The sequence below is a fragment of the Garra rufa genome, chromosome 4 (assembly GCF_049309525.1).
Source record: "Garra rufa chromosome 4, GarRuf1.0, whole genome shotgun sequence".
In the NCBI taxonomy this organism is placed as follows: Eukaryota; Metazoa; Chordata; class Actinopteri; order Cypriniformes; family Cyprinidae; genus Garra; species Garra rufa.
In genome coordinates, this window is record NC_133364.1 from 3,641,681 (window position 1) to 3,657,169 (window position 15,489).

Below are 15,489 nucleotides of genomic sequence, written 5' to 3' on the forward strand. Positions count from 1 at the left end.
AGTTTTATTATTTTTTATCTTCTGTATAGTTTTTTATTACATTTTATTTTAGTTTTAATTTTTGTTTAAGTTTTAGTTATTTTAGTACATTAAGACAAACTAAATGAAAATGAGAAATGTTGCCTTTTTATTTGTGTATTGTCTGTTTTGGTTTTCATTTTAGTTAAAGTATTAGTCATTTTCATTTGTACACAGTCATTTGTATTATTTTATTTTATTTTTTATTGTCGATATAGTTTTTATTAAATTTTATTTCAGTTTTAGTTATTATAGTACATCACATTGCGCTAAATGATAATGAGAAATGTTGCCTTTTTATTTGGATATTGTTTTCTTTTAAATTTAAGTTTTAGTCATTTTAAAGTTGTTTTAATCATTTGTATTATTTTTATTTTATTTTTTTATCCTCTATATAGTTTTTATTACATTTCATTTCAGTTTTAATTTTAATTTTAGTTTAAGTTTTAGTTATTTTAGTACATTAAGTCAAACTAAATGTCATTTGTATTAATTTTTATTTTATTTTTTAGTGTCTAAATAGTTTTTATATATTTTTATTTCAGTTTTAGTTTTAGTTATTATTATAGTACAGTACATTGTGCTATATGATCATGAGATTTTAATTTTAGTTGAAGGATTAGTAATTTTAGTTGTTTTAGTTATTTTTATTATTATTATTATTTTTTTTTAGTTTGTATTATTTTTATTTTAATACATGACATTAAACTATATATAAAAATGTTGCCTATTTATTTTATATTCTTAATTCTAATTTAAATTTTAGATAAAACGTTAGTAAATGTAAAGTTGTTTTAGTAATTTTTATTACATTTTTTATTTTATTTTATAATATGTTTATATACATTTTTATTTCAGTTTTAGTTTTAATTATTTTGATACATCACGTTAAACTAAATGAAAATTATTGACGTTATTGCAATTTTACATTTTTTATTATTTAAATAAATAATTTTAAAAATAGATGTAATTTTTGAAGAATGTGCTACCAAATTAGGTTAAAAAGAAGAAGAAAAAAATGTTCTCTGTATTTAATTATTTAAAAAAATATTTGAATATTTTTAAGGCACTTGCTACCAAATTAAATTAAAAAAATAGAATGCATATCAAAACAAAAGATGATTTTTGTCTTGTACAGTGTTTTTTTTTAATAATAAATCAAATCAATGTCATCATATATAGCTCTCTTCATTTACATTTAAGGTTTGTTTTTCTGTTTTCTCTGTTGTTGTGATTGTGTGTTGGTGTGTTTTCAGCTGACTACATCGTGATGCAGTTTGGTCGTGTGGCGGAGGACATCTTCACTCTGGACTATAACTACCCCATGTGTGCCCTGCAGGCCTTTGCTATCGGCCTGTCCAGCTTCGACAGCAAACTAGCCTGCGAGTGACCATGTGACACACATCACCTCTACACAAACACACACATATACGGCCTCTTCACTCAGGACATTACTGCACAATCATCCTCACTTATGCCCGAGGAAGAGGATTTGTGCTATATCACAATAATTAGAAACAAAAGGACCAAATTAGTTGTTTGGTAAAGGAAACACATCGAAACATTTAAACTTTTACTACCTGGAATAACTGACAAGATGATCTTGCTTTCCTGAAAAGGGAAGACGCGCTGGATTTACGCTTTAATGGACCAATAGAAAAGAAAACTGAGGGATATTCTGAAACTGAGAGATTTTATTTAGGATTTTTAAGATGTTTTCTGTGACGTTTGGTAAGTGTCTGATGGATTTGAAGAGTACGTTGTTAGGGACAATCTCACTTGTGGTCAGGATATTATTGAAACTTGCTTCTGCCACAGGATAAAAAAAATAAAAAGGTAATTGTGACTTACAATTTTGACGTTTCTTCTTAAAATTGTGAGATTATCTTTCACAGTTGGGATTTTTCTTCTCAAAATTTTGAGTTTATATCTCACAATTCTGCATTAATGTCTCACAATTGTGAGTTTATAATGAATTTTTGCGAAAATCACAATTCTGTGTTTATATCATGCAATTTTGTGTTTATATCTCACAATTCTGTGATTATATTTCACATTCTGTTCATATCTATTCTGCATTTATATTGCAATTCTGAGTTTATATCTTGCAATTCTGCATTTATATCTCTTAATTCAAAATTTATTTATTTTTTCTCGCAATTCTGAAGTCACAGTTACTTTTTTTATCCCAAAGGAAACAAGCTTCTGTAAATTTCAACAGTGAACTTAAAAAGAAAATAAAAATAAAAAGAAGAAATTATATTTTGCATTAAGAAAATCATGTAATAGAGTAAATTTGTCAAGATGCATTATGGTGCACTGCACACATGCTTTTCTTAAAAATTTTTTGTCTTGTTTCCAGCCAAAATATCTACAAATTCTTAAATCAAGAAGGATTTTCTAGATGAGTAAAAAAAAGTCAAAATTAAGTGCGTTTTTGCTTGAAACAAGCAAAATAATCTGCCAGTGGGGTAAGAAAAAAATCAGACATTCAAAATTCAAAAAAATCATTTCAAACAGAAAACAAGATTATTTTTCTTACTCCATTGGCTGTTTTTTTTCTCCTAAAAACAAGAAAATATGTTTTACTCGTCTAGAAAATCCTGCTTGATTTAAGAATTTTGAGATATTTTGGCTGGAAACAAGACAAAAAAACTCTAATTAAGAAAAGCATTTTTATTATTATTATTATTTTTTTTTTTTTTTGCAGTGTGATGAAATTTTCTTCAGGTGCAGTATAATTTTTTTTTCTCTCTTTTTGTTATCAAGATGATATGTGTCCTAGATGTATTTTAATGAGATTTACATTTTTTATTTGGATAATGTTGATGTATTTTTTTGCATTTTGCATGTTTAAATATGACTTTTTAACACCTTCCGTTTTTAAACGTGGTCCGTTATTTGTCTTTTCACTAGTCTTTGCTCACCAAAAAAAAAAAAAAAAAAACACATTGCATGTTAATAAAAGAGGAGAAGCGCTGGATTCTTCGTTAACCTTTAAAAACTGACGCACACTTCCGGTTCCTACCGCTGCTGCATGGATCGTGAAAGTTGCCTTAACAAGTCGCTGTAGTGTAAATAATGCCTGAATACTGGGTCACAGAAGAGTTTACATCACGAGAAACTGTACAAAAGGGAAGTTCAAGCACATTTGTGTCTGTTCCGTGTGTTTCCTATTGATATGATTGACGTGTGTGTTGATGTTCATCATATGTTGTGTGTCTGTCAGCCAAGAGTGTACTGATATATATATATTAAAAAAGCAAAACTTTTTTGTTTTCCTTTTAAACCAATAACCTGTTTGCACAAACTGTATTTTATGATGACACTGTTGGTAGAAATACAGTAATTAAAAGTCATAAATATAAAAAATGTATTACTGTGGATTCTGATCATGTGACACGAAACTGATCATGGACTTGAAACTACAGAAATTCTAGTTAAATACTTTAATAATTTACCTTCTAGTTAAGTGTTTTACTCAGTTTTATTTCTTTTCATTCTATCCTTAATCGTTTTTTAGGATAATTCAAATATCAATTTATTTATGAAAGTTTGTGAAAATATTTTTTTGCGCACGCGTACTAATGACAGGAGACTGGCGCGCTTTCTGAGGTGAGTCATTTGTACCTGACGGTTAATTAATTATATCATGGTGTTTCGGAGAGTTAAACATATACAATAAAAAGGAGGTATAAAATGTGCATTTAGAAATGTCTGTAGGAAGTTTTCTGGAGTTATCTTTTCAATTTTCATCCAATGACAGTGTTTAAGTATTGTAAATATTAGGTCAAATAATTGACTGACAGGAAGGAAAACTGCTGTGGTTGATAGGTTGCCTCCTCAGGCAAACGATTTCATTCACTAGTGTCTGTTTATTAGGTGAAACCTATTAGATAAATTGAGCAACGTTACTACATTATGTAACAGATTTTTTGCATGTCCATAGAGTCACTGGATAAATAAGCTGCACAAAGTATCTGCAGGCCATGGAGAATGTGAAGCTGATTATACTGACATACACCCTCAGGTAGGCATATTTCTGACAGCTCATGGTTTACTTATATTCATGGCCCAAAAGAGTTTAACCAGAGCAGGTTTTGCAGGTATGTGTCATCCTCCACAATACAATGAGGAGGAATTCCACCGAAACATCAACACCACCCTACAATCATCTGGCGGAGGTGACGTCACCACACTGCATTTCACTTGCAATTCAATAATATCACATTGGTACACCATTTAGTCTTTATTGCTTTTTACATGGATAATCACATTAAAATTAGCATTATTTTTAATGTTTTACCACATCCATTAGGGCTGTGCAATTAATCAAAATTCAGTTTCGATTTCAGCTTTAAACGATAATGAAAATGCAATAATTGAGATTATTATTAGGGGTCCAAGCACGAAGTGCTGAAACCCTATTGTAATTGTTAGGATTTTTATTATTATTATTTTTGAAACTTTGCCTCAAGAAGCATTGCTGTCAATCAAATCGTTCATTAATTATTCACAAATATGTTAAAAACCTACTTTTGCGAACTAGTCCTTGGTTTTTCGCCCGATCTCGATCAAACCACTGCTGTAATATTCCCTGGACTCTCTAGAGCAATAATTATCAAAAAATGTTGAATTTTGTCCTTTGGTTGGCTATAACAGGGTAATTTAGAAAAGGGGTGTGGTAATATATACCCAAAAGCCTATAAAAATTAAACAAAAACTCAAAACTTTACAAAAATTGGCGAAAACATGTATCAGATGACTCTTAACAAACATGCAAAGTTTCATGAAGATCGGACCATAGATGGCGCTATAACAGTTAAAAAGGTGTCCAAAATATGAAAATTCTATATTAAATGGCCTCAAATTGCTACAATAAAAAATGCTCATATATTCACTCAAACACTAGATCTTCAAATCATATGTAACTTATTTCAGGTTGGCCTACACCCTAACAGCATAGAAACCAAAAAAGGCCTTAAATGCTCGAACCCCGCTAAATGCTGCTTGCAGCTTTAATTATTATTATAATTGCTCCCGATTCCACCCTCTTTCTAGAGGTGCGCTTTCACTCCTCCATAAAAGCCCAATTTCACATGCAAACCAGTAAAATGATCTAACGGGACTTGCATTAAAAATGGGAAGTGCTTGATTTATTAATGTTTATTTGATCATTTACCCAAACATTACATGATTAAATAATCACAAAGGTTTATATATAGTGTCCTCTAAAAAGTATTCAGACACTCACTGCATTGCACCCATTGCATTTGATTGTTATCTTGGCACATGCATGAAACTAAAATTGTGGTTTACAATTTTTGATTAGTTGAGGGGAAAATTTTAAGTGGCCTGAACACATCCCCAGTACAGAAATATGGGAACACCCTCTCTGGAAATCCACCCGAGTAGGTGCACAAACTTTTATTTCTGAGGGGGTCAGTGAATCTCAGCTCTCCTTCATCAAAGTCCAGTTGCAGTCGGATTATATGTGGCCTCTCACTGTATTCAATACAGCTGACAGGATTATTTCCTTGCTTGTATGTAATGTTCATGTAATGAAAACACCAAAAATGTTTCTTCGGGTACATTGTGTAATGTTTTTTGCGGTTCACCGTTTCATCCACCACTCCCAGTGTCCAGTTGTTGTTATTACCCACCTCTACGTCCCAGCAGTGCACACCTGAGCTGAAGCCCTGTGAGGCCAGCACTCCCACATACATTCTCTCTGGGTTATCAAACATGTACGTTTCCTTTTTTACATACTGAACACTGGTGCAGTCATCTGACACTTGCAGTTTACTGGAGGCTGTGTCTGGGTCCAGAGTCACAGAAGCTAAAACACAGAGCCTTTCATCAGTGAACCTTACTTGGGGTAAAAGTCACATTTAATTTCAGTAATTGCTGGGTTTATTTCATGTATATACATGCTGAATAGAAATTTCATTTGTTAAAAATGACAAATGACATACACCTTATATAGGTTTTCAACTTGTAACACATCATGGAAATAGCCAAGGAAGCTAGCATGACGTCAAAACGCCAACCAGTCATCAGTCAGTATCAGTGTACTACCAGTAAAAAACATTTGCGTAAATAGATTATGTACACAATCTAAAGGCATCATTACTTACGTTTCAAAAGGTTCTGCATTTTGGCCCAGGAGGTGAAGATCACTGTCTGAATGGGATAGTGCTGGTATTTCTGTAGTTCAGGGCTTATGTTTGGCATAATTGAATGTTGGAGTCTGTGTAGATAAACAGTAAGATATTTGGTGTTCGCTGGGTAAAATAGGATTTCAGCTGTAACCAAATGCTAATTGGGAAAGGCTCACCTTTTTAATATATTGCTGTAATTCTGAATGGGAAATAAGAAAACAATTAGTGCTCAGTAATGTGGTTATGCAAACATCATGAACATTGATTATCAGACACAGTTGCACCAGATTACAGCTCTCGGTATTTGATCTGTACCTGGAGAAATTTGAGGTTTTCAGCTTCTATATCCTGCCGGACGGCTGCCACGCTCTCAGATAGAGCTGATATCTGTTTGGATAGCTCCTCCATTCTGACCTTGACTTTCTTGTCTTGAGGTTCCTTTTCTTTATGCAAGGATCTGATGTGTTTCTCTTCCTCGTCTCTAAGAAACTGATGGAGCTTCTCAAATTCCTCCTTTATCTGTTGTTCATCCATACTGGTGCATTCCTGAAATAGTTAAAGCCTTTCTGTTAACAATGTAAAAGTTCACTGCTGATTAAAATAGTGCATTCAAGTCATGTTCCTAATTTGTAAATATGAACTTCCTAGGAGGAGTTGAACATGCCATAACTACTTACCTTAATGAGCTCAACCTGTTTGGCACAGCTCTCATGGGCTTTCTTGAGGTTAGCGACGGTCTCCTGCAGTCTGTCCATTTGTGTCTTGAGATCCTCCTAGAATCACATGATAAACTCTTAATATTGAGCTTGAAGATGCCAAAAGTAAGTCAGATCAGACTCCAAACTCCTTGTACCTTTAAATGCCCAGCAGCCTCGTCGACAGGAGAACACTTGTGATTTTCATGCTTCTTTGAGGTGTAACAAACCACACAGATGGGCTGTTTGTCCACAAAGCAAAAGAGTTTGAACTTTTCTTTATGTTCTGGACAAACATCATCTGAAACAGCAGTGGGTTTTCTCTTCTTGAAGGACTCACAGAGAGATCTGAACGCCAGACTCTTGGTGGGCTCATCGTGAGAGCATTCCTTGCGACAGACCGGACACTGCGGCACGTCCTGAGTCGTCCAGAAACGCTGGAGACACTCTTCACATAAACTGTGGCTACATTTCAGAGTGACCGGATCGGTGAAGATATCACAACAGATGATACATGTCAAATCCTCTTCCATACAGGACAAAGAGTCTGCCATGACTGAAGTCAGACCTCAGCCAATAGAAGTTTCAGCGAAAATTGTAGAAATAGCAATAGCTGCTTTACTTCTAAAAGTCAGTATTTACTGCAGATACTGTGAAACCTGCTTTACATTTCCCCACCACACCCAACCCTTTCATTTCTTTTAGTTGACTTTCATTTACATAGAAGGTTTGTCAACTCCTCCCTCCATGAGGTCAAATTACAATGAATAGCAACCAGGAAATTATCACATAGTGTGGCTGCACCTGCTCAGCATTAAGTTTGGGACCAGCGTTTTCCATTTGGGATTAGGAACTAGTTTGTAACTGACTTGTTTACTTAATTCGGTTGACTGAATGTTTGGTTGGATATACACTCTCATTAACAATTCTTTTTTTTTTTAAATGAAAAACTTCCATCTAATTTGTCATTAGAAGTAAGGTTTATTACCTCACTGTCATAATAATCGGAAATATAGCAAATAGTTTAGTATATGTAAATAATAAGTATTCACATTATTTAGACCAGGGGTCCCCACACTCGGTCCTGGAGGGCCGGTGTCCCTACAGAGTTTAGCTCCAACCCTAATCAAACACACCTGAACCAGCTAATCAAGGTCTTAATAGGTATACTTGAAACTTCCAGGCAGCTGTGTTGAGGCAAGTTGGAGCTAAACTCTGCAGGACACCGGCCCTCCAGGATCAAGTTTGGTGACCCTTGATTTAGACTAAGAAAAATCAGGAACAGTATATAAATATTTATACATTATTCTGAAAATGTACAGTTTTATCTTAGAAATCTGGGAAGCACAAGGAATGATGTGTAATGACAACACTGTAACACTGATTACATACATTTAAACTAAGTTCAGTATTGTAATACACCAATATATTATAGTATTCATCTCTGAACTAGCATTTTAATGTCAGCAGGGTAGTAGTGACCACAGAGTAGGAGAATATATCTAAGTTGTATAAAATTATTTTGTTTCTGTTATTGTGATTGTGTTTTGGTGTGTTTTCAGCAGACCACATTGTGAAAGTGCTGTAATGGTTTGTGTGATCTCTTTGCTTATAGAAAGTTGTAAACAGACCCAGATCATCACTGCTGCATAGCTGCATTGTTTCCAGCTGCCAAATATGTTAATGTAATGTACTTCCGTTTTTTGCGCTATGGCATTTCTGTACTGTGTCAGAAATCGCTCACAAAAATTATCCCTGCACAATCTCATATGTAGCATCTTATTAACTCACTGTCATGCATTGTTTGCAAAAAATTCATGTTTTGTCAATTTTCTCCACTGCTAAAGAAAACTCTTAAGCCTCTTAAAAGTTAAGGGTTAAGATGCTTTCTGAATGACTTTTTTCTTTACTGGGATCTTTTCTTTAATTTTAAGAGGAAACACTCAGATTTCTAAGAATTTTCTTAGACTTTTGTCACTAGGAGCAACTCTTTGCACTAAGATTTTTTATGAATACGGGCCCAGATTTCTATGGAAGCTCGTTTTCCGCATTGGGATGAAAAAATAAATAGGTAATTGTGACTTTTTATGTCTCAATTCTTATTTTTTCCTCACAATTCTGCTTTTATCATCTAAGTTCTGGCTCTGAGTTTACATGTCACAGCTATTTTTTGTTTTGTTTTCAGCCATGGAATGAAAGGATAATTGCTACAAGGAGGAAATGCTGCCAAGTTGAGGTTGAGCCCATTTCCCTGGACCAATCAGATGCCAGAGGTGATGTCACCACACTGCATTTCACTTCGGTAATATCACATTTGTACAGCAAATCAGTCTTTATTGCTTTTTACATAAATACATCATCATTTATACTAAAACACATACATGATTAAATAATAACATAGCTTGATATACAGTGTATGAAGTTCATTGCATTTTAGTATTATCTTGGCACATGCACAAAACACAACATGTGTTTTTTTTTTATAAGTCTTCTTTATTTCCTGCAAAAGCATGAAGTGGTGTGCCCACATCTCCAGTACAGAAATATGGGAACATTCTCTCTGGAAATCCACCCGTGTAGGTGCATAAAATTTTGTTTCTGAAAGGGTCGATAAATCTCAGCTCTCCTTCATCAAAGTCCAGCTGCAGTCGGATGATATTTGGCCTCTCATTGCTATCAATATAGCTGATAGGATTATTTCCTTCTTTGTATGTGCCATTCACGTAACGGAAACACCAAAAACGACTTTTTGGATCCATTTTGTATAGTCTTTTGCGTTTCACCGTTTCCCCCACCACTCCCAGCGTCCAGTGGTCGTTGTTTCTTACCTCGACGTCCCAGCAGTGCACACCTGAGCTGAAGCCCTGTGAGGCCAGCACTCCCACATACAGCCTCTTTGGGTTATCAGACACATACCTTTTCCTTTTTTTGTACTGAACACTGGTGCAATCCTCTGACACCTGCAGTTTACTGGAGGCTGTGTCTGGGTCCAGAGTCACAGGAGCTGAAACACAGATGACTGTGAACTATAGAGCCTTTTATCAGTCAGCATTATAAAGTCACATCTTTATTTTCAATAATCGCTGGGATCAGAATATGCACATCAACACTGCCAAATAGGACATTTCAAATTCCTAATATCAAATGAAGATCCACCTACTGCAACTTTACATACATACTTCAGGTTTTTAAATAGCTTTTTTAAAGCATATTTTAACATGTTTAAAAAACACAGACCAACCAATCATCAGTCAATACCAGTGAACTACTACCAGTATTAGAATATGTGTTTGTAATTTTAATGTGTTATTTGCTCTCCATCATGTTTTTCCAAGTCTCTTTTCTGTTTTTTTTTTTTTTTCTTCCTGTTTCAGACAATGAAAGTCGATGGTGACCAGTAGCTTGGTCCAATAGGACAAAAAAGGGGGAAAAAACCTTATTTTATAGTATTTTTATTAGTATTACTTACGCTGTTCCACAAGGTTCTGCATTCTGGCCCAAGTGGTAAAGATTATTGTCTGAATGCAATAGTGTTGATATTCTTTTAGTTCAGGGCTTGTGTTTAGTACTGATGGATGTTGGAGTCTGTGCACATAAACAGTAAGATATTTGGAGTACAAAGAGTAAAGTGGGGTTGCAGCTGTAACCAAATGCTAATTGGGAAAGACTCACCTTTCTAAAGTATCGCTGTAATTCTGAATGAGAAACAAGGCAATTAGTCCTCAGTCATGTGGTTGAGCAAACATCATGAATATCAGACTCATTTGCATCAGATTACAGCTCTCTGATTGACTATGGTCCCTAGTATCATGTTTGAGTATTTGATCTGTACCTGGAGAAAGGTGAGGTTTTCAGCTTCTATATCCTGCCAGACAGCTACCATATTCTCAGACAGATCTGATATCTGTGTGGACAACTCCTTCATTGTGGTCTTGAGTTTGTCATCTTGAAATTTCATTTCTTTATGCAAGGATTTGATGTGTTTTTCCTCCTCATTTATAAGAAATTCATGGAGCTTCTCAAATTCCTCCTTTATCTGGTTTTCATCCATACTGGTGCATTCCTGAAATGGTTCAAGCCTTTCTATTAACAGTGTAAAAGTTTGCTACAGATTACAACACTAACAGTGCATTCAAGTCGTGTTGGAATGATTGAGGACTTACTAATTCATAAATACAAACTTTCCAGGAGGACTTGAGCATGCCATAACCACTTACCTTAATGAGCTCAGCCTGTTTGACACAGCTCTCATGGGCTTTCTTGAGGTCAGCGACGGTCTCCTGCAGTCTGTCCATTTGTGTCTTGAGATCCTCCTAGAATCACATGATAAACTCTTAATATTGAACTTGAAGATGCCAAAGGTTAGTCAGATCAGACTCCAAACTCCTCGTACCTTTAAATGCCCAGCAGCCTCGTCGACAGGAGAGCACTTGTGATTTTCATGCTTCTTTGAGGTGTGACAAACCACACAGATTGGTTGTCTGTCCTCAAAACAGAAGAGTTTGAGCATCTCTTTATGTTCTGGACAAACATCTCCTGAAACAGCTGTGGGTTTTCTGTTCTTGAAAGACTCACAGAGAGATCTGAACGCCAGACTCTTGGTGGGTTCGTCGTGAGAGCATTCCTTGCGACAGACCGGACACTGCGGCACGTCCTGAGTCGTCCAGAAACGCTGGAGACACTCCTCACATAAACTGTGGCTACATTTCAGAGTGACCGGATCAGTGAAGATATCACAACAGATGATACATGTCAAATCCTCTTCCAGGAAGGCCAAAGAGTCTGCCATGACTGAAGTCAGACCTCAGCTAATAGAAATTTCAGCTGAAATTGTAGAAATAGCAATAGCTGCTTTACTTCTAAAACTCAGTACATTTACTTCCTGCAGATACTGTGAAACCTGCTTTGCCTTTCCTTACCACACCCAACCCTTTCATTTCTTTTACCTAACTTGCATTTACGTAGATTTATCAACTCCTCCCTCCATGATGTCATATTACTATGAACAACAACCAGGAATTCATCACATAGTGGCTGCACCTGCTCAGCATTAAGTCCTACTTAAATTAGAGCATCAATTTTATATTTAGGGATTAGCAACTACTAGTTAGCTTGTAACTAACTTGTATGCTTCATTTGTTTGAATGTACACTCTCATAATTTTAGAATTCAGTGCCATCGTTTGTATTGCCGGAATGGAGGAAATGCCATCAGGTTGAGGTTGAGCCCATTGGACCACTCAGCTGGCAAAGGTGACATCACCACCGCATTTCACTTGAAATTCAGTAATATCACATTTGTACACCAAATATTCTTTATTGTTTTTTACATTGATAATCACAGAAATCTCCCTTTTATGCGTCATCATTTATACTGAAACATTGCATGATTAAATAAACACACAGCCTGACTTAAAGTGGCCTCAAAAAAAGTATTTGGACACCATACTAAATTTAAGGTGTTCATTTCATTAAACGGAAAATGTACAAATGCACAAAACATAACATGCGCTAATGGCTATCTATCGCATTCAAAAAAATGTTACTTTTGGCTTAGATGGTTTGTTTATTTGCTGGGAAAAGACTCAGTGGTATGTCCACATTTTTTGTACAGAAATATGGGAACACCTTCTCCTGAAATCCACCAGTGTAGGTGCACAAAGTAGTGTTTCTGAAAGGGTCGAAGAATCTCAGCTCTTCTTCATCAAAGTCCAGCTGCACTCTGATGATACTTAACCCCTTATCATCATTAATATCTTGAACAGGTTTATTACCTTTCTTGTATTTGCCATCTACATTACGAAAACACCAAAAATGATTCTTCGGATCCATTTTGCAAAGTTTGTTGCGTTTCACTTTCCCCCCCATCACTCCCAGTGTCCAGTTGTTGTTATCACCTACTTCTACGTCCCAGCAGTGCACACCTGAGCTGAAGCCCTGTGAGGCCAGCACCCCCTCCTGCAGTCTCTTTGGGTTATCAGACACATGTAGTTTTGTTTGTGCAAACTTAATACTGGTGCAATCCTCTGACACCAGGAGTTTATTGCAGGCTGTGTCTGGATCCAGAGTCACAGGAGCTGTGAACACAGATGACTGATGAACCAATGGACTACTACACGTGTGTATGAGTTTCCATAAATACTTACTGTCATGTCTTTCAAAATATGTATGCTGTTATTACAGCATACAATCTAAGCAGATGTCTAAGTCAATGCTATTACTTACGCTGTTCCACAAGGTTCTGCATTCTGGCCCAGGTGGTGAAGATCACTGTCTGAATGGGATAATGCCGATATTGCTGTAGTTCAGGGGTTGTGTTTGGTACTGATGGGCGTTTGAGTCTGTCATATAAACAATTAGAAATTTGGTGTTAACTGGGTAAAATGGGGTTGCAGCTGTAACCAAATGCTAATTGGGAAAGACTCACCTTTTTAATGTTTTACTGTAATTCTGAATGGGAAATAAAAAAGCAATTGTGCTTGAGCAAACATCATAAACATTGATTATCAGTCATGTTTGCTTCAGGTTACAGTTCTCTAAAGGACTTTGGTCCCTGGCTTCATGGGTATTATGTAAGTATTTGATCTATACCTGGAGAAATGTGATGTTTTCAGCTTCTATATCCTGCCAGACGGTTGCCATCCTCTCAGACAGATTTGATATCTGTTTGGACAACTGTTCTATCCTAGCCTTGAGTTTTTGATCTTGAGGTCCTATTTCTTTAAGCAAGGATCTGATGTGTTTCTCCTCCTCGTCTCTAAGAAACTGATGGAGCTTCTCAAATTCCTTCTTAATTTGGTTTTCTGTCATACTGGTGCATTCCTGAAATGGTTTAAAAAGATTTAACACTTTGTCAACTTGAAGAAAATCTTCACTACTTAATAAAACATTAATCACTTACCTGGCTGAGATCAGCCTGTTTCACACAGTTCTCATGGACTTTCTTGAGGTCAGCGAGGGTCTCCTGCAGTCTGTCCATTTGTGTCTTAAGATCCTCCTAGAATCACATGATACATTTTTAATGAGCTTGAAGATGCCAAAAGTCAGTCAGATCAGACTCCAAACTCCTTGTACCTTTAAAAGCCCGGCAGCCTCGTCGACAGGAGAACACTTGTGATTTTCATGCTTCTTTGAGGTGTAACAAACCACACAGATGGGCTGCTGGTCCACAAAGCAGAAGAGTTTGAGCATCTCTTTATGTTCTGGACAAATTTCTCCAGAAACAGCTGTGGCTTTTCTGTTCCTGTAGGACTCACAGAGCGATCTGAACGCCAGGCTCTTGGTGGGCTCATCTTGAGAGCATTCCTTCTGACAGACCGGACACTGCGGCACATCCCGAGTCGTCCATAAATGCTGGAGACATTCTTCACACAAACTGTGGCTACATTTCAGAGTGACCGGATCGGTGAAGATATCACAACAGATGAGACATGTCATATCCTCTTCCAGGAAGGCCAAAGAGTCTGCCATGACTAAGGTTAGTTCCCAATAAAAAAAACTTGATCAGTAAAATGACAGCGATTGTACAGAAACAGGCAGTAGCTCTACTTCTGAAACCCATTAAATTGTACTTAGAACTTCTGTTGGAGATATTGCAAAACCTACTTTATCTTTCCCCCACACCCCACCCTTTCATTTCACTAGAAGCTTTGGTAAACAACTCCTCCCTCCAGAATACTGTATGACATTATAGCCAATAATAGCCTCATGGGACACTTTAACCTGTTCAGCATAAAGTCTTCCTTAAATTCATTAATGTCCAACTAGGCAAGCGTCCTAGGAGTGAATAAATAATGATAGAGCTATTATTTTAAGTCAACAGGGTCTGCAGTGACCACAAACTGGACGGAAACAAAACCGAATTGAATAAATTCACTAGAGCCACTAGATGGCAGTATGCATCCATGTAATTTGACCTGAGGACATTGCAGGGCATTTCACATCATTTCACATTTGATTTTCTTTTAAAGACAATCAAAAACCCACAAGTGGTTCCCAAACAACGGCACTTCCTTGCTGGTGTGCCAAACGAAGTTCACTGTGGCTAAATGCTCTGTGCGTTCATGTTTGTGTTTCCTTTTATTTCATTAGCCTGTTTTTCTCCAGCATATGGTGCCTAAGAGTCCTACAGCTACTCCAAGATCAGTTCATTGTGTGGCACTTATTAATCACAGTGGGGTCCTGCAGCTGCTGTCTCTACACTGTCATATGCTTATAAGGTTAGTTCAGTCAAAAAAGAAGTCATATGTGGATCTTGGGAGACTATGATTTGTTGTGGCATGTAAAATAACCATGCAAAAATGTCTCCTATTGTTTTCCTCAGGGAAAAAAGAACAGCACACAGGTTTGGAGTGACAAGGGTGAGTAAATAACAGCGTAATTTCATTTATTATGTCAGATTTTCTTCTAATAAACAGAAAAAATGAGAGATGTAAAGAGATATATTGCATAGGCAAGAGTCAGTGACAGCTAGAAAGACAGATAGGATGCAAGAGCTGTGATATTTGAGGGGCCCAGGTGTTTCTGTCGGCAGTCTGATATGTGTGCTCATCTCCCAGGGCTCTCCTGTACTGTCTGCGGTGCTCCATCCATGTGGGACGCGACGCTGCATCAAAT

The 15,489-nt window shown here is 36.3% G+C and overlaps 3 protein-coding genes across 3 annotated transcripts; all 3 read right to left on the reverse strand.

The window, feature by feature from the left end:
* Positions 1-5,333: 5,333 nt before the first annotated feature.
* LOC141333428 (zinc-binding protein A33-like) lies at positions 5,334-7,570 on the reverse strand. The gene is made up of 7 exons (XM_073838427.1): positions 7,543-7,570; positions 7,033-7,442; positions 6,857-6,952; positions 6,495-6,725; positions 6,356-6,378; positions 6,156-6,268; positions 5,334-5,857 (listed from the first exon to the last, which is right to left on the reverse strand). Exons 1-7 carry the CDS (start codon positions 7,568-7,570, stop codon positions 5,334-5,336), a joined length of 1,425 nt encoding a protein of 474 aa, XP_073694528.1.
* A 1,755-nt stretch (positions 7,571-9,325) lies between these two features.
* LOC141333429 (zinc-binding protein A33-like) lies at positions 9,326-11,869 on the reverse strand. Its single transcript, XM_073838428.1, has 7 exons — positions 11,794-11,869; positions 11,268-11,677; positions 11,092-11,187; positions 10,707-10,937; positions 10,547-10,569; positions 10,344-10,459; positions 9,326-9,878 (listed from the first exon to the last, which is right to left on the reverse strand). The coding sequence occupies exons 1-7, from the start codon at positions 11,867-11,869 to the stop codon at positions 9,355-9,357; spliced, it is 1,476 nt and encodes a 491-aa protein (XP_073694529.1). The 3' UTR covers positions 9,326-9,354.
* Positions 11,870-12,170: 301 nt separating this feature from the next.
* LOC141333629 (zinc-binding protein A33-like) lies at positions 12,171-14,474 on the reverse strand. The gene is made up of 6 exons (XM_073838686.1): positions 13,948-14,474; positions 13,775-13,870; positions 13,465-13,695; positions 13,301-13,323; positions 13,099-13,214; positions 12,171-12,950 (listed from the first exon to the last, which is right to left on the reverse strand). The coding sequence occupies exons 1-6, from the start codon at positions 14,341-14,343 to the stop codon at positions 12,427-12,429; spliced, it is 1,386 nt and encodes a 461-aa protein (XP_073694787.1). The 5' UTR covers positions 14,344-14,474; the 3' UTR covers positions 12,171-12,426.
* Between the last annotated feature and the right edge of the window lie 1,015 nt (positions 14,475-15,489).